General features: G+C 44.2%; 1 protein-coding gene across 1 annotated transcript in view; it reads left to right on the top strand.

The window, feature by feature from the left end:
• PELI1 (pellino E3 ubiquitin protein ligase 1) overlaps nucleotides 1-21127 on the top strand; it is a 61756-nt gene that overhangs the window by 19857 nt on the left and 20772 nt on the right. Inside the window, exons 2-6 of the mRNA XM_073553761.1 lie at nucleotides 18138-18274; nucleotides 18868-18997; nucleotides 20117-20218; nucleotides 20541-20738; nucleotides 20856-21044. Coding sequence (XP_073409862.1) covers nucleotides 18204-18274; nucleotides 18868-18997; nucleotides 20117-20218; nucleotides 20541-20738; nucleotides 20856-21044 — 690 coding nt within the window. The 5' untranslated portion in view covers nucleotides 18138-18203. The remainder of the gene's footprint in view (nucleotides 1-18137; nucleotides 18275-18867; nucleotides 18998-20116; nucleotides 20219-20540; nucleotides 20739-20855; nucleotides 21045-21127) is intronic.

Here is a 21127-nt window from a genome sequence, read left to right as displayed (position 1 = left end):
TTATACCTACTGCCTCATACTTTGCCCACCCTCCTCAGGGAGATCTGGTCATATTGGTTGTCGCCCAGCTTTCCCTGGAGCGATGGCCTTTTACCAAGAGAAAAGGACAAAGCAATGATTTATACTGTCTTGTTTTTGTTTTGTTTTTTATTTCCAGCCTGCACAATGACTTGGCTGATATCTTGCACATGTATTTCATGTTGTACACTGTCATTACTACCTGCCGGGCAGATCTGCAGGCAGAGTTTCCTCTTAGGAGCCTGTAAAGGGGTTCAGCAAACAGCTGCATGGTCTCTGCGGTGGGGGGGACAGATGGCTTCATTGCGGAGATCCTCCCACATTTTGCCACCTGTCACTGATTTTTCCAAGGTGTAAATTCAGGCAGTGGAGATAATCTGGAGCTGAGCTCTGCGTCTCTTCTAAAGGTTTACATTCCTCCCGGTGACGTCCGGCCGCTCTCACATCTATAGGGGAAATCCCAGACTATTGCGCATGTCAGATTGTGCTTAAACCAGGAACTTGTCGGATTTACTGAAGTGCGTTCCTCAATCCAAGTGTTCATCAATCTCTCCAGCATAAATTCTTACATTTTGCTTTTTCTGTAACAATTTCTGCAGCCAGATAGTATTACATCTAGGTCTGCACGGAAAGCTTTAAATGGGGCACCTTTGCATTTCATTTTTTTTTTCACCCATGCAGTTTGAGGTATGTCCACACAGGACAGAGACACAGCAGAATCTCCACGTGCTGATTTCATTGCAGAACTGTTACGGATTTCCTTTCATGCTCAGCATTGCAAAAGCTGAAATCGGCAGTGAAAAAGCATAAATTCGCATGCCATGGATTGAAAATCTGTATCGTAGGTAATCGCTGTCGTGTATGAGATTTTTGATTTTGTCTACTGCAGATTTTCAGCCTGCAAATCTAAAGCAGAAAAGCCCAAAATTTGCTAGAATAAACCCTGTTGTGCCGGAAATCACACCGAATAGAGAGCTGTATCCACATCCAGTGAAAGTCTAATACTGTTCCTTTTTGGGTCAAATACTCTGGAATTTAAGCAAGGGGGACACGCTCCTAAAATGCTATTAAACTATAAAAAGGCTACTATGAAAAAATTACACGTGACATATGACAAGAACATTGCCTTGCCAGATGACTTAGATTGGCCCAAAAATATGATGAAAAGCAATTGCGAATTGGTGCTAATCGGTCAATTTTTGTTTCTGAGCATGACTGGAGAAGAGGCAGCACGTGGTGGCCTCCATAATTGGTACATACACAGCCAATTCTCCACTAATGGTAGATGGGGTCCTGCTTGTCCACATCACCACAACAGGAGAGACATTTATCACTTTACCCCATTCACAGGTCGGAGAGCCGCCTATCTGATTCCTCATATCCTAAGATCCGAATGGGGTGTTTCTTCTTCGTGCCTTTTTGGTTTCCCGTAGCGGTCGAGCTGATGTCAGCTGGTTATACGATGGCATGCACACACAGATCAGATGGGTTTCGTCACGTGTTCAGCTCGCTCTGTCTGTGGTGGGACAATGACAGAAAGTGTGTGATGTGGGCCCCGCTTTGTAATGTGGGCATTCTTCTACTTGTTACGTGTGGGTTTATCTCTTTGGTTCTGGTGCCAGCTGCTTTAAATATCCATCTTATTAATATGTTCAATGTTCCTGGCAGCCCACACATCGATCTGAGATACGGCAACGTAATGTGGAGGAAGACAGCGCGTCTTCATGACGGGGCGTCAGCTGTTCGCTTCAGCTTTCATACAGGGGGGCGATACGTTTTACAGAAGATGGTGTCATATATTGGGGTACATTAGAGGCTCTGCTGCTGCCTTTTTTTTTTTTACATAAGTCCTGGTTCGCATATGTCTGACTCATGTCCCTGATTACAAAACTGATCCAGTTGGGCCCTATGAGGTCATTTCTGCAGTGAGATAGAAAAGAGTTGGGTACTGCTATGGTCACCAAACTGGTGCTAATGTTACACATCATCTGACTTGCTAGGACAGAAAGTATGCAGGTGTCAAGATGGAAGATTTTTAGCAGCTGTCTGAAGGATGGTCAGTGTTAAAAAGTATTATCAGTGTCTTATGGTCCCAATACACAAGATGAAAATGGGCCGATGAATGATTGGTTCTAAGTGGCTCAAAACACATTAAAAACTACATCAATTATTATTATTTTTTTTTTTTTTTGCAAATTTTTTAGCTGTGTTTTGAATGATTACCATTTATGTAGGTCGGCATTTGTGCCACTGAACCAGCTGATGATTGTCCGTTATGATTTCAACTGGCCATTTCGTTCAACTTTATATAAATGTGTGGACTCGCTTAGACTCCTCATTGCTGTGTTCCTATATCTGAAGCTTTCTTCTTAACCTCTCTTTGCGTTTTGACATCATTATGATCCCGGATTACATAGTCACTCAGAAGTGGACACGTCACTGCTCGCTGCAAGAACAGCACAATCCTCTTCTGATGTAATGCTTATTGTGAATATGTCAGTTGTGTGGTTAGACTAAAGTACCACTCCGGAATTTATTTCACCATCAGATGGGTATCAGTAATATTCCCTGTGTGTAGTAAAATACTTATTGGTTGCAGTCTTCTACTGTTTCCTGCACCGCTCCAGTATCTCTCCGCCATCTTGTGACCACAACTTTGACTGGTCGAAAGTCATTGCCACTGATTTTTATCTCTCTTTAATGTAAGTCGTTATGAGTCTTCTAGCCTTACATTGAGTAAGGAATAAATTCTTGGACTTTAAGTGCGCTGCCAGACAGATTCAATAACCACACAAGGTTAAAAAAGTTAACCCTTTAATCCCTACGCGTTTCGAAGCATAACGCTTCTTCAGGGGTTGATGTATCAACCCCTGAAGAAGAAGCGTTATGCTTCGAAACGCGTAGGGATTAAAGGGTTAACTTTTTTAACCTTGTGTGGTTATTGAATCTGTCTGGCAGCGCACTTAAAGTCCAAGAATTTATTCCTTATTGAACTGTGGTGCGGTTCCGCTGTGGACCGTTGGACGTGCAGCAGGCTGACTTACTATGCAGGCTTTACTTTCTCTTTGAGAAAGTGAGTATAATACTTGCAGTATTTGTACATTTTACCCGGATAAGACCCTATTGTGCTTTTGTTTCAACCCTTTAGTGAATATAATTAGCCTTACATTGAGAACAGATTTCCAGTCCTCACAGTAAACACTGACGTAACCCAGCCAGTAACACATCTTGTTGCAGAAGAGTACTGGAGCGGCACTGGGAACAGCTGAAGACTGCGACTGGTGTGTTACTACACACAGGATCATACATTACTGATACTTATCCAGTGGTGAAATTAACCCAGATGCTGCGTACTGGTTAACGCCTGCAGTGTGAAGCACTTCCAGGCCTATCCTTCCTAGTAATTATTTCTTATTCCCTCTTAAATTTTTTTTCTCGTCTTTCAGAGACAAAAGCTCCATTTTTGCTATTCATGTACTGACGAGTGCAGTTAAAGTGGATGTCTGGACTTGTAAAAGTCTGGCATATAATACAGCTATAGCACACACGTGTCAGGGTTCCCTGTCACTGATCCAACTGACGACCATTGCAGTCAGCCTGACGTGGCTGCTACCAGGGAACATAAAGTTGCATTCAGCCACGCAGATTGCTGCTCTTTACTTACTGCTGTGTGCTTTGCTCTACATTAAGGCCCCGTCTCACTAAGCAATCTCGGTAGCGAGATCGCTGCTGAGTCACAACTTTTGTGACGTAACAGCGATCTCACCAGCGAGATCGCTATGTGTGACAGCGATCAGCGAGCGGCCCCCCTGCCGGTATCGCTGATCGCTGGAAGAAATCTCTGGACATTTCTTTGGTCGCTGGTCTCCCGCTGGCCAGCACGCATCGCTGTGTGTGACAGGCGGGAGACCAGCGATCAGGTGTAAAAAATAATAAAATAAAAAATATAGTTATTCTCACCTTCCGATGTCCCGTTCAGCCATCCTGCCTCTCTCCACGCTCCGGTCCCAGTGATCCTTTGCACGAATGACCGCGAGACTTTGTTATCCCGCGAGACTGTGACATCTCGCGGTCATTCGTGCAAAGGATCACTGGGACCGGAGCGTGGAGAGAGGCAGGATGGCTGAACGGGACGTCGGAAGGTGAGAATAACTATATTTTTTTATTTTGATTCTATTTTTTACAGGATGGCCAGCGATGCCGGGCGCTCGGCATCGCTGTGCTGATCGCTGGTGAAGCTGTCTGTGTGACAGCTCACCAGCGATCACATAGCGACTTACCAGCGATCCTGACACCTTGATATCGGTGTCGGGATCGCTGGTGAGTCGCTTAGTGTGACGGGGCCTTTAGTCGCTGATGGCGCGGGTAATGGCAGTTGTCGACACTGATAGAGGTTTAGGTATTGTGTTTTTTTTTTTTTTTCTTTTATGGCACTGTACATGTCATGCTACGGATATATGTAAGAGCAAGAAATGTAAATTGCACACACTTTTTTTTTTTTTTTTTTTTTTTGTTTCCCTGTCTGCCACTACCATAGTGGCCAAAAAAGACAGCACGGCCTCCGTCATGTAATGAGCGCCTATAGATTTGTGGTGTCTGCCTTAGAACTTTCCTGGTGTCCTAAAGGAACGTGCCTCAATTTGGTAACGGGGAGTGCCTGCGGAAAGTGCCATGTCTTCTAGGCCTTCACACCACCCTCTGCAGGCTGTACTAGGAGCAGAATACAGACTACCTAGAAGAACTAACATGTATGGTGGCCTACCTATTTCCTGATGGTTGATGTGGGAAAGAAGAGATAGACATGTTTAATTCTTGTCCGATCCTTTCTTTCTTAGAGAAGATAAACTGTTCTTGGCAGCAGCTTATCCCCCTCTCCCCATTGAGAACACATACTCGGCAGGCCCAAACATTCGTGTGTATTGGTGTGTCGGAGGGATGCCTGGCCTGGTGTCTGGTCAGGTAACCTCTGTGCATGTCCTGGGTTAGCAGATCAGCCATTCAAGTCTGTGGTGTCCATTACAACTGGATGCCACACGGAAACCATCCATACACTTTTTTTTTTTTTTTTTTTTGCAGATGCAAAAACAGGCACAATTGTGTGCATAAGACTTTAGATTGATGGCTATATAAGATGTATGGCTGTCTGTAGTGTGTATTTGAACCAGTAGTAGCTATAGTTACTAAAAAATATGAAATGTAGATTCCTCTAAGTCCATATTTTGTTACCAAGACCGTTTTCGGATTACAAAGTGGTATGATTTTATTGTAAAGTAATATGTGGTATAATCTTAAAAAATCACTCCCGTGTGTGTGTGTGTGTGTGTGTATATATAATATGTGTATATATATTTTAATTAAGTGTCTTTATATATGCGTGTAGTGTGAGTGTGTTAATATACTCTCCTACCTCCACTCTCTCCCGTGTCCAGTGCCGTTCTGCTCCTCTTCAGTGACATCACCGCAATTGCGACTATCTGGTTTACTCTATCTTCTGTTTGAGCCAGAAGTCTCTTTTACAGTGTAAACCTATGGCGTCTTGCTCTGCCACTTCATATGCTTACATTGTAAAAGTCACTGCAGAGCGCAGTGTGACCCGGAGAGTCTGCAGAGCGGTGACGTCGCTGAGAAGAGGAGAAGACCGGCACTGGACACAGGAGTGCGCAGCGGACGGTGAATGTATTAATACGCACACAAACGTTACAATACATTCATTTTTTTTTGTGAAATAAGTGTGTAATGTGTGTGTGTGTGTGTATATATATGTATAATATTATATATTTGGTTTCATATAAAAAAAAATATACTTTAACTTTAGGAATTGTATTCCTCATATTTATGGTGGTCCTCATTTTCATAGTTTTAAGGCCCCTTTTTACCAGCCTATAATTTGTCATAAGAACGTGGATGCTCATTGGTGTATGTAAACATGCTGACAAACAAGCTAACTGCTCATTCAGAATAGGCCATTTATGTTGATTCTATAATGAGCGTTGTTTGCCATACACCTCCCCGTGCAAACAATAGGCAAACTGTAGACTGAATGAGCACATTGACTGTCCCCATGCAATTTGCATCAGTCTAGGTAAGGTGTGTTTAAAACGAATCTGTTATCAGGTTTGTGTTAACCCTATCTGAGCGCAGCATGATGTAGGGACAGAGATCCTGATTGTAGAGAGAGATAGCTTAATGAGATGCTTGTTGCAGTCTTGATAAAATCCCTGTTTTATCTGATGCAGACCTACCAGTCCTCTGAATGCTGAGCTCTGTAGCCCCACCCACACTATTGATTGGCAGCTTTCTGCCAATCAGTGTTGGGGGCGGGGTTATACAGAGCTTAAAAATCTGGAGGACTACCTGGCTTCAGGTTTACTAGTCCTCTAGAGAGAATCTTAGATTGATTAAAAAAATCAATGAAAACTACAGCAAGCAGCCCAGTAAGTGACACATCGGTGTAATCAGGGTCTCTGTCCCTACATCATGCTACTCTCAGATTGAGTAGCAAGCACCTAGTGTCAGCTTTCCTTTAAACGAACACTGATCCACATGTCTAAGGGCCCCGTCACACATAGCGACTCACCAGCGATCCCGACAACGATATCAACGTGTCAGGATCGCTGGTGAGTTGCTACATGATTGCTGGTGAGCTGTCAAACCGGCAGCTTCACCAGCGATCAGCACCAGCGACGCCGAGTGCGCGGCGTCGCTGTGTTCGTTAGTTACCAGCGCGCTGATGCAGGGAGCTGGTAACTGAGGTACACATCGGGTTTCTAAGTGACGCACGTCCCTTAGATACCTGATGTGTACGTTAGTTACCAGCTGATTGCTGGTCTCCCGCCTGTTACACGCAGCGATGCGTGCTGGCCAGCGGGAGACCAGCGATCAAAGAAATGTCCAGGGCTTTCCAAGAGCGGTCAGCGATACCGGCAGGGGGGCCGGTCGCTGATCGCTGTCACACACCGCGATCTCGCTGGTGAGATCGCTGTTGTGTCACAAAACTTGTGACTCAGCAGCGATCTCGCTAACGAGATCGCTTTGTGTGACGGGGCTCTTACAGATAAACTTATCTGGAGCCCATCTTTCCCAGGTAATCACTGTCTGAAGGAGTCAGTCTCAGATAATGACTCTGCTGGTCCCCATTGCAGACAAAGCATTGAATCAACCTCTTTTACATAGGGGTACTTCACATATAGCGAGATTGTTAGCAAGATCGCTGAAACGTCACAGGTTTTGTGACACAACAGTGACCTCGCCACCGATCTCGCTACGTGTGACACACAGCTGCGACCATACCCCGCTGCGATCTCGCTGATCGTGCTCAATGTCCTAGGCCATTTTTTGATTGTTGGTGTCCCGCTGGCCAGCATGCATCGCTGTGTTTGACACCATAACAACAACAACGATCTAACTCATTGAAGCACGCCTATCGAGGTCTGAGTCGTCAGAATAGCTGCTGTGTGACAAGGTCCCAACGACCGCCGAGGTCTTTACACGGATCGCCGTATTGTTGCTGCGTCATTGAGTAGATCTGCCTGTTTGATAGCTCACTAGCGACCATGTAGCGATGCACCAGCGATCCTTGCCAGGTCGTATCGTTGTCGGGATCGCTGGTGCGTCTGTGTAACGGGACACATAGTCAATGATTTTCATACACTGCAGAGATTGTATTGTACAGTGGAGGATGCTATTAAGGCGACTGTTGGTAGTTTTTGTTTATTTTTGGACTTTAGTGACCCTTGAAGACCTGGATGTTACCACACATGAATATTGAGAGCAGGGCTTGTGTATATGTTGGCTTAATAAAGGATCAGGTGCAGACGTCCATACACAGTGCTGCCTCTGTGAGCTTCTGCGTAGAGCCGTAACTCCTGCTGGAAAGCAGCGAGCTCTGTGTGTCTTCCAGAACTAATGAGTTTACCTTCTAGGAATGACTGCAGCGTCTCTTACCTTAGTTGGTCTTCACTGCCGTTACGATGGGTAAAACCTAACAAATGCCGCCTTTTTATAAGTGCCAGCTATTGGCTTCAATATAGAGGCTTTACTGTGCATTGTGGACTAGACTTAATCAGAGCATTGTGTAAGGTTGTGCAGAATCCGGCACATCTGGGGCTTCATTATTCACGAACATCATTATTCAGAAAGAGCTGTAGATGCGCCCTACACCTGGATTCTAAGTCGCTTGCACTCGATATATGAAAAAGCAATATATTGTATTGCGTTGGCATTTGGCTTGAATATGCTTTTTCTCTAGTCACCCTCCATAACCGCACCATAGGAGGATCACTACCCACCCTAATGGGGGACAGGAAGCACATCCTCTCTCTAGTGGTTTTCCTGTCCCTATGGGGCATAAAGAGGTCCTCCTGATGTGCTCTGTGGCCGGTGGCAGAGCCTCCTGTATACCTGGAATTCGAGCCGGACAGCGGAGAACACTCGCTGCACTTTCATCCTCGCTTGCTGCTCCTGTCTCCTTCAGGCACAAGACTGTGCCATACGTCCTGCGCCTTTGGACATAGTGGAATGGCTGGGGGCCTCCCTGAACTCCCCCAGCCTTACTGCTCCCTCCTCCGTCACGTGCGTTTCGGGGTGATTGTCTTCATTCAGCGTTGCAGCCAGATCTCATGGAGGGGACTCAACGGACAGTCTCTCTGCTGGCGAGTGCAAGGGATCCTCCCTTGTTTTCACATTCAGACCAGAGGGAGGAGTATCACCGGTGGGATGAGGTCGCGCTGGGTCCGGTCACTCGGATATAAATGCCCTGGACAGAAGACACCCTAAGTTGTAGAACCTATCCATTGGGCTTCTTGAGGGTTTGTTAGCCCAATGCTAACCCAGTCCCAGTAAGTTTCCTGGCAATGGTAGGTATTTCTTTTTGGTGCAGATTGTATTTCTTTAGCCTAATCTTCTTCCTTCTCCCCTCTCGTTCAGGGGAACAAGGATTCTGCACCAAAAAGTAAAGTTAAAGTGGCAAGCTGTAAATGTGCAAGTTGTGCTAGGAAGCTTTCATCCTCCCATAGGAAACCACTATGGCAGGAATGCACGGACAAGGTCGTCAAAGAGGAACTGCCTTTCTTAATGGAAGAAATTAAGGGGATGGTTCGCCAAGAAATTGAATCTTCCCTCTTTTTCTCAGTCTGCATCCTGAACTACTTCAGGGGCTATAAAGAGGAAAATTAGTCTAGAAGACTCAGACTCAAACTCTCAGGGAGATCGTGTGTCTATCCCCGAAGAAGTGCTGGAAAAGGGTGAATTAACCTCAACCCCAGACTTGGCCTGGAGAATAAGAAATATTATTTCTCATCTGAAGATATGGAGGAACTCCTTGCATCAGTAAGGAATGCTATTGAAGTGGAAGAAGGGAAGACCTCTTGACCGTCCAGGACAAAATGTTCGGGGAATTCATGTGGTGCTCTGATTAGGTATTCGTGTATGGCTTCCCTCATTGACTTGCCCCCTATTTTATATGATTAATATTATATACTGTATATCTTGGGGGTGGAGGGGAAGAAAAACCCTTCTACGGGCAGGCGGTGGACCTGCTCTGCCTTCAGTCTGATCTCATATGTACTTTATTTTTATTTATTAAATTCTTTGCTGTTCTCCTGATGTTCCTAAAAAAAAAAAAACGCATTTGAAAATGTTGCCGGCCATGCCTGCGTAGTAGCAGCTATTGGTGATCCGACAGCTGCTACTTAGCCAGCAGCGCCATCTTGCTAGAGAGAAAAAAAAAATTCCTGCCACCAAGATGGCGCCGCCTGCGCAGTAGCAGCTATCGGCGATCACTGATAACTGCTACTGCGCAGGCAGCGCCATCTTGGAGGAGTCTTTTGGTTGCAGTGAATAGAAAGATGGTCTTATATATTCATAGCTTTAACCATTGACTTCTATGGTAGTTCCTAAAACAGCTGAGTAAGTGAATGTAGTGAGTCCGCCATACACAGCCACCCCTCCACTCCCTCCCTCCGCTGGTCCTGTTCTCGAGAGACCTGCACATCCCAGCGCCGGGGTCTGCACCTATCGGTCATGTGTAATATATTGTCATTATGCTGTGACACACGGCTGCTGTGATGTCATGCTCTTCTGTCACTTGAACTCATCGGCTGATGACGAACTGTATGCGGATGTAACTCCTGAGTGATGCGCCACCCCAACGGTGTGAGATCATAAAATCTTTGTTTTGAGTCAGTAGGGCAATGTGTGTACACTCCCAGATAACCTCTTAAATGGCCACTGATGTTTAACACACTGCTTAAATCAATCGTAGAAGAATCCTAATATCTTGTCAGATATTCTTCTTTCTCCACTTATGACATACTGCTGAACCCCTCAAACGCATTGGAAAACTAAAATCCTTCTTGACGAGACATGTAGGCATAAGAGGTTGAATATACAAGTAGCCTCTTGAGCGAGAAAGAAGACCGGATCCTTAAAGTCGCCTATTGGAAGTAGCAACCTTTAAAAGTTAATATTGACTCTTTAAAGGGCTTTGTCACATGACTCAGTTTCTGGTTTGGTTTCTTAGTCCCAAACCATGTGCCTGCAAATAGGTTATGTGTTACATAGTCATAGGAGAGCTGAAGTCCCTCTTGTCTGTGTGTGCTGGGTATAGGAGACAGATCAGTTAGTGTCAACTCACTAGCTCAGAGTCAAACGAAAACAATAGAGCGAGTCTGCCAAGGGGAGAAACTGATGCAGAATGTAGGATACATGTCAAATCGTGGGCAGAACAAGTGCTCTTTATGTACAAGAGCCATTTAGACATACACATCTTCAGGGGCCACAGCAGTGTTCTGTTTTTGCTTTACTAGCCTCCATATTATAGCTGAGACACCAAAGCCCACCAAAGACACATTATCCAAGACATGCTAACTAAAACTTTGTGACTTGAGTCCTTGGTCCTAGCTGCTGTAATCCGCTATTAAGCAGTCGCTGACCAGCGCTGCTACCGGATATATCTGCGTGGCCTCTTTCTGTTAATGGCAGGTCCTTTTCTCTGTCGGGATGTTGGCGAGCTCTTTGTACAATAATATCCCAGATAATGTCCTCCAGAGCTTTATGTTCCTTCCCATGCTGAATTAATGGCACAGGTATATAATTGAACCACACATCACATCCTCCGTTTTTACGAACATGTCGCTTGTAATGAAGCAGCCGGGGTGCATTGTCAGGTCTGAATCATGGTTCACGGGAGCCTGTAATGATGGTGCAATAACTCCCACTTCTCCATCGCTCTTTGTGCCACAGACGTCTCTTGATTTATTGCAACCAACTAAGTTTATGTCTCCCGTGTCGCTGCTGCCGGTAGTTACAGTTGCTATGTTCTGGAAGTTGGTTTGACACCGCACTGAGGAAATGTGAGCCCAGAGTTTCCTTGCCAGATCCATGCAGGGCTATTCTGCCTTTCTGATTAACCGTTTGCATGTTGCAGATGAGGACGAATGTCAAGGTTACATCTTTAAATTCTGTTGGTCTCAGGACAGGAGTCATTACATATGTGAACTATCGCATATGTGACATTGATGGCTTCCAAAGATGACAGCAAGTACCGAACGTCCAACCTCCCCCCTCCCCCATGGACATGTCTTCAACAATGGGAAGGGAGAAAGTCATCGCTGGATGCCATGATTTCCAAAGCTGTAATGGAGACCCTGCTGAGAAGCATCGAGGCTGGACTGTGCATCTAAATGATATAGTGGGTGATGCATGATATTACACCCAGAACATTGCATTTAAGGGCGCGTGTCTTCCAAATAAAACAATAAATTGACCATGGTATGGCAGCACACATCCCTACAGCTCCATAATGCCATATTCATGCACTATATGGACAAAAGTATTGGGACTCTGCCACATTTACACCCGCAGGAGCTTTTCACCTCTTTCTATATCAAGAGGCATTAATATGGAGTCAGTTTCTTCCTAATTATAACGGCTTCCACTTACCAGTTTTTGCTTATTTTTCCAGAACAGCATTTGTAAGTTCAGATGCTGATGTTGGAGGAGCCAGCCAGGCTCACGGTCTCTGTTCTAGATCATCCCAAAGAATGTTTCTTGGGGATAAAATCCAGGCTCTGTGCGGTTAGTTAAGGTCGCCACCCCATAGAACTTGTTGCCTTTACTCCTGTGCTCCAGTGTTGGCGTGCTTTATACCACTCACTCCGGTCTTGGCATTGTGCTTGGTGATGTAAGGCTTGTATGCAGCTTCTCAGCCATAGAAAGGCCTGAAGGAAAAAAAAAAGTAATCTCCAGACAGGGATTTTTTTTGTCCTGGTCAATTCCAGGGGGAGTTTGGAGTCAGGGGAGTGTTGGTGACCTTTATGCTCTCTGCTCCTCCACACCTATTACAGGACCTCGCTGGTATCGGTGAGCGCTTTAGGATGAGCCATTCTGTCACCAATGTAGAGGCAGACAGCACTGTGGTGGGCCGGATGTTATACATCGGGGGCAATGACCGTATAAGAAGCTCAGTGATAAGAATCTCTGGCTTTAGTGCAGCCATGGCTCTGCCCATCGATTGTCGTCCTGCCTTCCCCAGTAACCTGAGGTTAGTAGTAATAACGATGTATACATTATGAGCAATGTTCCCGTCGCCATTGCTTGCACAATGTTTGGTGAGGGCTCTTCATTTTGGGAAATACCCGGAATAACGTGTCACTGCCTGATGTGGAAGCGGAGAAACCCCTCTCCTTTCCCCTCATAACCAGCCCTTTTTAAAATATTTTGAGGAATAGTTTAGATAAGGTCAGGAGCGCTGGAGAACAAAACGGTCCATGTGGAAAGCGAGACCTACACTATATACGTTGTGTTATGGGTTCCGCTCTTCGTCCCTGCGCTGCTTTTTATTTCCTTTGGCGGTATGCAACCTGCGATACCTGAATTTTACATGTCTATTGCGAGAAAACTGGAGTGCAGGGTCTGTAGGATGTCTGCAGAGATTAAAGATGACACATCAGGCTCCGTTACTGTCAAGGTTACTAATTTAAGCTCTGACACAATCCAGAATGTAATCTTCATGCCTCCATGTATAATTCATATTTCATTACTATGAGATGCGTCTCACCCAGGCCGAACATCCGGGCCGGCCGTCATTTCACTACATCTGCCATGGATTTAATGAAATAACAGCTAAACTCCTCAATTATGTTGGTTCTGTACCTTTATTTAAAGGCACAGTAACCATAACCCACAAATCGCCCATTACATAAGCGCCCTTTTATTTAAGCACTGCCTAGAACAAGTTTCTCTGTCATTCTGCATGTGATGTGAGATCTGGTCTGATCTCTTACATGGACCCAAGTCATTATAGTTGGTCCCTAAATTTTTTTTCTTTTCCCCTCGAATTTACATATTCTAGCACTTAAAGGGGTATTCCCGTCTCCAAGATCCTATCCCAATATGTAGTAGGTGTCATAATGTTAGCAAATTATAAATGTATAGTTTTTCTGAATTGCTATGTCTTTCCTAATTTGCAGGACTTTAGGAATCCATGGTTACTACCACTATCAACTAGCTAACTAATTGTAACTATATCAGTGGTCCTAACCATGGATCCCTAAGATCCTGCAATGCCTGAACATGAGGACATAGCTAATCAGAAAAACTATACCACATTTCTAATTGAAGGTATTTGCTAATGTTATTACACCTACTACATACTGGGAAAGGATCTTGGAGATGGGAATACCCCCTTTAAGCACCTGTTTTATAAGTGTCCTTTGTGGAACACATACAGAAGGAGTGCTTTTAACTTTATGCATCAAATGGCCAAGTTCTCCAAAAAAATGACATAGTTGTCATGGGAGATTTCAACTATCCAGACATTTGTTGGGAATCTTTCTCAGGCAAAACTAACAGGTCAAGGAAATTCTTATCCTCTCTTGCTGCCAACTTTATCTTCCAAAAGTTAGGGAAGAAAACAAGGGGAACTGCTACCTTGGATCTAATCCTTCTAAACAGGGAGGAAATGGTTGAGGAGGTAAAAGTGGCTGGGACCCTAGGAGGTAGCGACCATGCTATTTTAGAATTTTGGATAACTAGAGGAGGAAGACCTGTGAAGACTGAGACGTCAAGGTTAGATTTCAGAAAGGCAGATTTTAAGGGATTCAGAAAGAGAATTGGAGGGATCCAATGGCTGCATATCCTTAAAGACAAAAATGTCCAGGAAGGATGGGAAATCTTGAAAAATGAAATTCTCAAAGCACAATTAACAATTCCGAAAAGAGGGAAGAATAGGAAGCATTTAAGGAAGCCAGGATGGATGAACACAGAACTTAAGCACATGCTAAAAAGGAAGAAAAAAATGTTTCTAAAATGGAAAGAGGGAAGCATATCTAAAGAAGAATATAATGCTGTCTGCAGAACCTGCAGGGCACAAATCAGATTAGCTGAAGCTGACAATGAATTGAGGCTTGCAAGAGATGTCAAAAGCAATAATAAAGGATTTTGGGGATATATCAAAAGTAAAAGAAAAGTCAAAGATGCTATAGGATTTTTACAGGATGAAAATGATGAAATGGTATGACAGGATGTTGAGAAGGCCGAACTTTTAAATTCCTATTTTGCATCTGTTTTCTCTCAGAAAGGAAATGTAACATTAACTGTTCTTCACTGTCCTATTAAGGGAATAGAAGAATCCAGGATATCTATAACCAGATAGTGAGGAAACGCTTAGCTAACCTAAATGAATTCAAGTCTCCAGGTCCAGATGAATTACACCCCAGAGTACTGAAGGAGATAGCAGAAGAAATTTTTGAACCCCTCTCCATAATCTTTGAAAATTCTTGGAGAACAGGAGAAGTCCCAGAAGACTGGAGAAGAGCAAATGTTGTTCCTATCTTCAAAAAGGGGAAGAAGGTGGACCCAGGCAACTATAGGCCGGTGAGTCTGACTTCTATACCAGGAAAGATCTTTGAACAAATTATTAAACAATATGTATGTCAGTACCTGGATAAGAATGAAGTGATTAAACAGAGTCAGCATGGGTTTGTAACTAATAAGTCATGTCAGACTAACTTAATTTCCTTCTATGATGGAATCACTGATTGGGTGGATCAAGGAAATGCTGTAGATATACTATATCTTGACTTCAGCAAAGCATTTGACAAAGTATCTCATACAATCCTTACTGAAAAATGACTAAGTATGGAATGGACAAGGCAACTGTTAGGTGGATTCATAACTGGCTTAGTGATCGGACCCAAAGAGTGGTCGTAAATGGCTGCACATCCAGTTGGAAGAATGTCTCAAGTGGGGTACCACAGGGCTCTGTCCTGGGCCCTGTATTGTTCAACATCTTTATCAACGATTTAGATGAAGGAATTGAGGGTAAACTGATTAAATTTGCTGATGACACAAAGCTTGGAGGGATAGCTAATACTAGAGAAGAGAGAGAGAGATTATTCAAAAAGATATAAATAGTTGCTGCCCACTGCTCCAGTTTAACAGAATGGTTTTTAACAGGGAAAAATGCAAAGTACTACATCTGGGCAATAAAAATGAATAAAGCATATACAGAATGGGAGGAATAGGGCTAAGTGACAGCACATGTGAAAGACTGGTATACTAATAGATCACAGACTGAATATGAGTCAACAGTGTGATGCAGCAGCAAAAAAGGCAAATGCAATTCTAGGATGTATTAACAGAAGCATACAGTCTAGATCACGTGAAGTCATTATTTCCCTCTACTCCTCTTTGGTCAGACCTCATCTGGAATATTGTGTCCAGTTTTGGGCACCAAATTTTAAAAAAGACATCAACAAACTGGAGCAAGTTCAGAAAAGAGCGACCAGAATGGTGACCGGTCTGCAAACCCTGTCTTATGAGGCAAGGTTGCAGGATTTGGGAATGTTTAGTTTGCAAAAAAGACTGAGAGGAGACTTAATAGCTGTCTACAAATATCTAAAGGGCTGTCACATTGTAGAAGGATCATCTTTATTCTCATTTGCACAAGGAAAGACTAGAAGCAATGGGATGAAACTGAATGGGAGGAGACACAGATTAGAAATTAGGAAAAACTTTTTGACAGAGTGATCAATGAGTGGAACAGGCTGCCATGAGAAGTGGTGAGTTCTCCTTCAATGGAAGTCTTCAAACAGAGGCTGGACAGACATCTGACTGGGATTATTTAGCGAATCCTGCTTTGAGCAGGGGGTTGGACCAGATGGCCCAGGAGGTCCCTTCCAACTCTACGATTCTATGAGTCTATTTATGATTTTACGGTACATGGCTTCATCCATTCTCCCATTGATGCGGTGTAGTAGTCCTGTGCCCTTATCAGAGAAACACCCCCAAAACATAATGTTTCCACCTCCATGCTTGACAGTGGGGATGGTGTTCTTTGGGTCATAGAGAGCATTTCTCTTCCTCCAAACACGGTAAGTTGAGTTAATGCCAAAGAGCTCAATTTTTGGCTCATCTGACCACAGCACCTTCTCCCAATCACTCACAGTATCATCCAGGTGTTCATTAGCAAACTTCAGACGGGCCTGCACATGTGCCTTCTGGAGCAGGGGGACCTTGCGGGCATTGCGGGATTTAAAACCTTTCCGGCGTAATGTGTTAGCAATGGTTTTCTTGGTGACTGTGGTGCAAGCTGCCTTGAGATCATTAACAAGTTCCCCCTGTGTAGTTTTAAGCTGATCTCTCACCTTCCTCATAATCCAGGATACCCCACGAGGTGAGATTTTGCATGGTGCCTCATATCGATGTCGATTGACAGTCATTTTGTATTTCTTCCATTTTCTTACTATTGCAACAACAGTTGTCTCCTTCTCACCCAGCATCTTTCTTATGGTTTTGTAGCCCATTCCAGCTTTGTTCAGGTCTGTGATCTTGTCCCTGATGTCCTTATACAGCTCTTTGGTCTTGCCCATGTTGTAGAGCTTAGAGTCTGACTGAGTCTGTGGACAGGAGTCTTTTTAAAAAAGTAACTATGTAAGACAGCTGTCTTTAATACAGCTAAGGCTACTTTCACACTTACGTTAGGAGGCGCAGCGTCTGCTCGGCGTGAAGCTCCGCCCACTGCCACGCCTCATCCAGGCTGCTCTGCCTATGGGCGCATGACGCTGCATGCGACCTGCGCACCCTATCTTTAGCATTGAGTATGCAGGCCGTGCGCTGGTATGCGTTTGCGGCCCATGCATCCTTTTGACGGTGCGCCGACCTGCGCCAAAGGCAACGTGTTGCATTTTGGTGTGGCCGGCGCATCGTCAGAGGGACACATGCGCCGGCAAAAGCATACCTGCGCACAGCCTGCATACCCAATGCTAAAAATAGGGTAGGCAGGTCGCATGCAGCGTCATGTGCCCATAGGCGGAGGAGGCGCGGCAGGGGGCAGAGCTTCACGCCGAGCGTACGCTGCGCCTCCTAACGTAAGTGTGAGAGTAGCCTAACGTGTTGATTAGGAGTGACTAACTGGTCTGTAGGAGCCAGAACTCTTAGTGATTGGTAGGGGATCAAATACTTATTTCTCCCTGCAAAATGCAAATTTATATAATTTATACAATGTGATTTTCTGGATTTTATTTTTGATATTCTATCTCTCAATGTTAAAATTAACCTACTCTTAAAATTGTATACTATTCATGTCTTTGTCAGTGGGCAAACTTACAAAATCAGCAAAGGATCTAATAATAATTTCCTTCACTGTATATCTATATATTACATGTGAAAAATGTAGGCAGCACTTCAATAATAGAAAATTTGAAAACTTTAATAGCCCATAGTGACGCCAACCTTTCTAAAGCTTCTTGAGGGGTCCTAAATTGGACAGAAACATTGCTGTCACTATAGGCTATTAAATTTTTCACATTTTCTATTTTGGGAGTGCTGTGTTCATTTTTGTACATAATATTGGAGGATTGTGTGATATATACAAAATATAAATAAACTTTTTATTCCACGCATAAAATATATATCTTTTCATTTTTTTTATTTTTTTTTTTAACCATGTCATTTTCTGATGACACGTGCCCATTAATATTTTAGTCTTATTTGGCTATGTCCGATGCCCTGTATGTTTTGTCTTTAGACGCTTTGTGTTTTATATGCAGTAATTTATATGGAGCGGCTACATGGTTAATAAATGTGTACTTAACATTTTTCTTTTTATTTCCTTGCAGACTAAATAATGAAAAAAGTGCACCAAACCTCTTGATAATACTGGAGTATAAGTAACAGCCACTCTCATGTTTTCTCCTGATCAAGAAAACCACCCTGCTAAAGCACCTGTGAAGTATGGGGAGCTCATTGTACTGGGGTGAGTCTCCTTATATTACTTATGTATGTAGTACGGTAAGTTATTGGGAAATATAGGAGACAACAATCAGATCGGAGTGGCTCTGATGGTTGGGATCTCCACCGATCACCAGACTTGTCCGCCTTCCTTCCCTGGCTGTAAGACCGCAGCCTTTAGGAGTTAAAGGGAGTCTGCCCTTCCTCCTTCAAATGGATTTTAAATGAGCTGTAAGATGGTATAGGGGACTTGGCACCTATAAAAAAAAAAAAAAAAAAAAAATTTATACAAGCGCTGTACATATTACTGTTAGAGTGATCACTGACTAACATCTATTCTGGGGGGTGAAAGACTCTCTAAAAGGTGCGTAGTGGCCATGCGCTCATTCTGACCACCTTTACACCAGAATGCCTCTGAGGCGATGGTCCAGACAACGCAGTCCTGTTTCCGGTCAACATTTGGGATATCGGCTTAATAATGAATAGCACGTCTTGAATCGTTGACTTCAGCAGTTGTCAGTCAGATTTCGGTGCAGGAAGAGTCCGCACTTTATAAAGTAGGAATGTTCCTTTTTGTATAACTTTATCTTGCGGTGGTTTTTTCTTCATATTCTGTAGGTACAATGGCTCTCTACCAAATGGAGACAGGGGGAGACGGAAAAGCAGGTTTGCTTTACTGAAAAGACTGAAAGCGAATGGGGTGAAGCCAAGTACTGTTCACATTGCCTGTACGCCGCAGGCAGCAAAGGTGACTGCTATTACTTACCCGGTACAAGCAGCGGTGTCCTGTAATGCAGTTATATATACACCTTCCCTTCTTTCCCAGCACAGCCTCTTAATGCTAGGGTATATTCTGTTTCTGCATGCACTGTGATTCCCAATGACCTGTATTGGTGCTGGCATGACGGCATCGGTCGGGTGGCAACATTTAGTGGTGGTAGATTTACGTAGCGTAATCTGTATTGTTCAGTCCTTGGAGAAGGAGCAATGGAGAGGTCTGTCGGCACCTGATCTTCCACTGTCTGTAGACATCAAAGGTGCATGTGCCCGAAGATCTGGTTTTAAGCACTACTATCTACCTGTCCTGTGCTCCCTCCTAAGCTTTTAAAGGCTCACACACACCTAAAATGAGTCAGCCGAACTCTCCAGTTTTGACAGCACTGTCTATCTGATGTGTACGAGGGTCTTTAGTCAGGAGGGAAGGATCAGGCTGTTTGGATTTTAACGCCTAATCCTTTTGCTTTTAGGGGAAACTAGCCAATGATAAAGGAGTCTGGAAACAGGTTTTTCCTCTCTCCCTGTTGTAAATTCATTAGTGTGTTCGGCTGAGTCAATTGATCTTGTGTGGCCGGCAGGGATCTCATGGTTACTGCAAACTTAGAAGGGTCGTGCCAAGTTTGGATGTTATCTCTTGTCAATGTAATATGATAGCTACGGTCTGATCGCTGTGACCCCTGCCGATCTTGAGATTGTCTGACCTGGAGCAGTGGCCGATTATGTGCAGTCATTCTTAATAGGAGTGCCGAAGACCACCAAAACGCTGCGCTTGGCTGTCTGTTTGTCCCGTGAGGTGCTGCTGGGTGGTAGGGGTTGTGCCCCCCCCCCTTCTGCTGGGTGGTGGGGGTTGTGCCCCCTTCTGCTGGGTGGTGGGGGTTGTGCTCCCCCCCCCTTCTGCTGGGTGGTGGGGGTTGTGCCCCCCCCCCCTTCCGCTGGGTGGTGGGGGTTGTGCCCCCCCTGCTGCTGGGTGGTAGGGGTTGTGCCACCTCCTGCTGCTGGGTGGTGAGGGGTTGTGCCCCCCTGCTGCTGGGTGGTTATTACGCTGGGTAAAATATATGGATCTCTAATATGTGATACTCCTTTCTTTTAGGCAATAAGTAACAAGGACCAGCACAGCATATCTTACACTTTGTCACGGGCACAAACTGTGGTTGTAGAGTACACACATGACAGCAACACAGACATGTTCCAGGTAAGTGTCTGGTGAATGTGCTGGATGCTATTAGTAGTCACCCAGCATCCGTTTTCTTTTTACAGCTGTATAGAAGGTCCTGATTCCAGCACATTTTATATATCGGCCCAAATATAACTTTATTCTTAAAACTAGATTATAATATTTCCCTCTCTAATTAAGCATATCAGTAAACCAACCCTTCATGCTGGGATGAAGTTTATTCTCTACAGATATTTCTTTGTCGGAATTGCTAATAATCCCCTAATTATCCTGATAAACAGCATTACGCTTATATCCACAGCTTCTCCTGTTTCCTATCTCTGTTTTAATGTATTTCTAGATTGGAAGGTCGACAGAAGGCCCTATTGATTTTGTGGTAACCGACACCGTTCCTGGAAGTCAGAGCAACACAGATACGCAGTCCGTTCAGAGCACCATCTCGAGATTTGCGTGCAGAATAATATGTGAAAGAAATCCCCCCTTCACTGCAAGAATATACGCTGCGGGCTTCGATTCGTCAAAGAATATTTTTCTTGGGGTACAGATAAAAAAAAAAAAAAAATCAAGACATGTTAATCTTTTTTTTTTTCTTTTTTTTTTTCATTACGTATTGAAGCATGTTGATTGCTTTTGGCTTTTCTCCCCTTTTTAACAGGAAAAAGCTGCCAAGTGGAAGACTGTAGATGGACAGATGGATGGGCTAACAACAAATGGTGTCCTTGTTATGCATCCACGTAATGGTTTTACCGAGGACTCGAAGCCGGGGGTCTGGAGAGAGATATCTGTGTGCGGCAATGTGTTCAGTTTGAGAGAAACCCGCTCTGCCCAACAGAGAGGAAAAATGGTACGTGCGGCCCGGTAGGCACTTGAGCGGTCTCCCGGTAGGCCTGCATATACTACTGTAAAATACACAAATGTTTACTTGAT

This window comes from Dendrobates tinctorius, unplaced genomic scaffold, assembly GCF_039654945.1.
Source record: "Dendrobates tinctorius isolate UK_male_01 unplaced genomic scaffold, ASM3965494v1 ptg000203l, whole genome shotgun sequence".
NCBI classification, from domain to species: domain Eukaryota; kingdom Metazoa; phylum Chordata; class Amphibia; order Anura; family Dendrobatidae; genus Dendrobates; species Dendrobates tinctorius.
The sequence above is the reverse complement of the archived record's forward strand: the minus strand, read 5'-3'. Positions and strand labels throughout refer to the sequence as shown.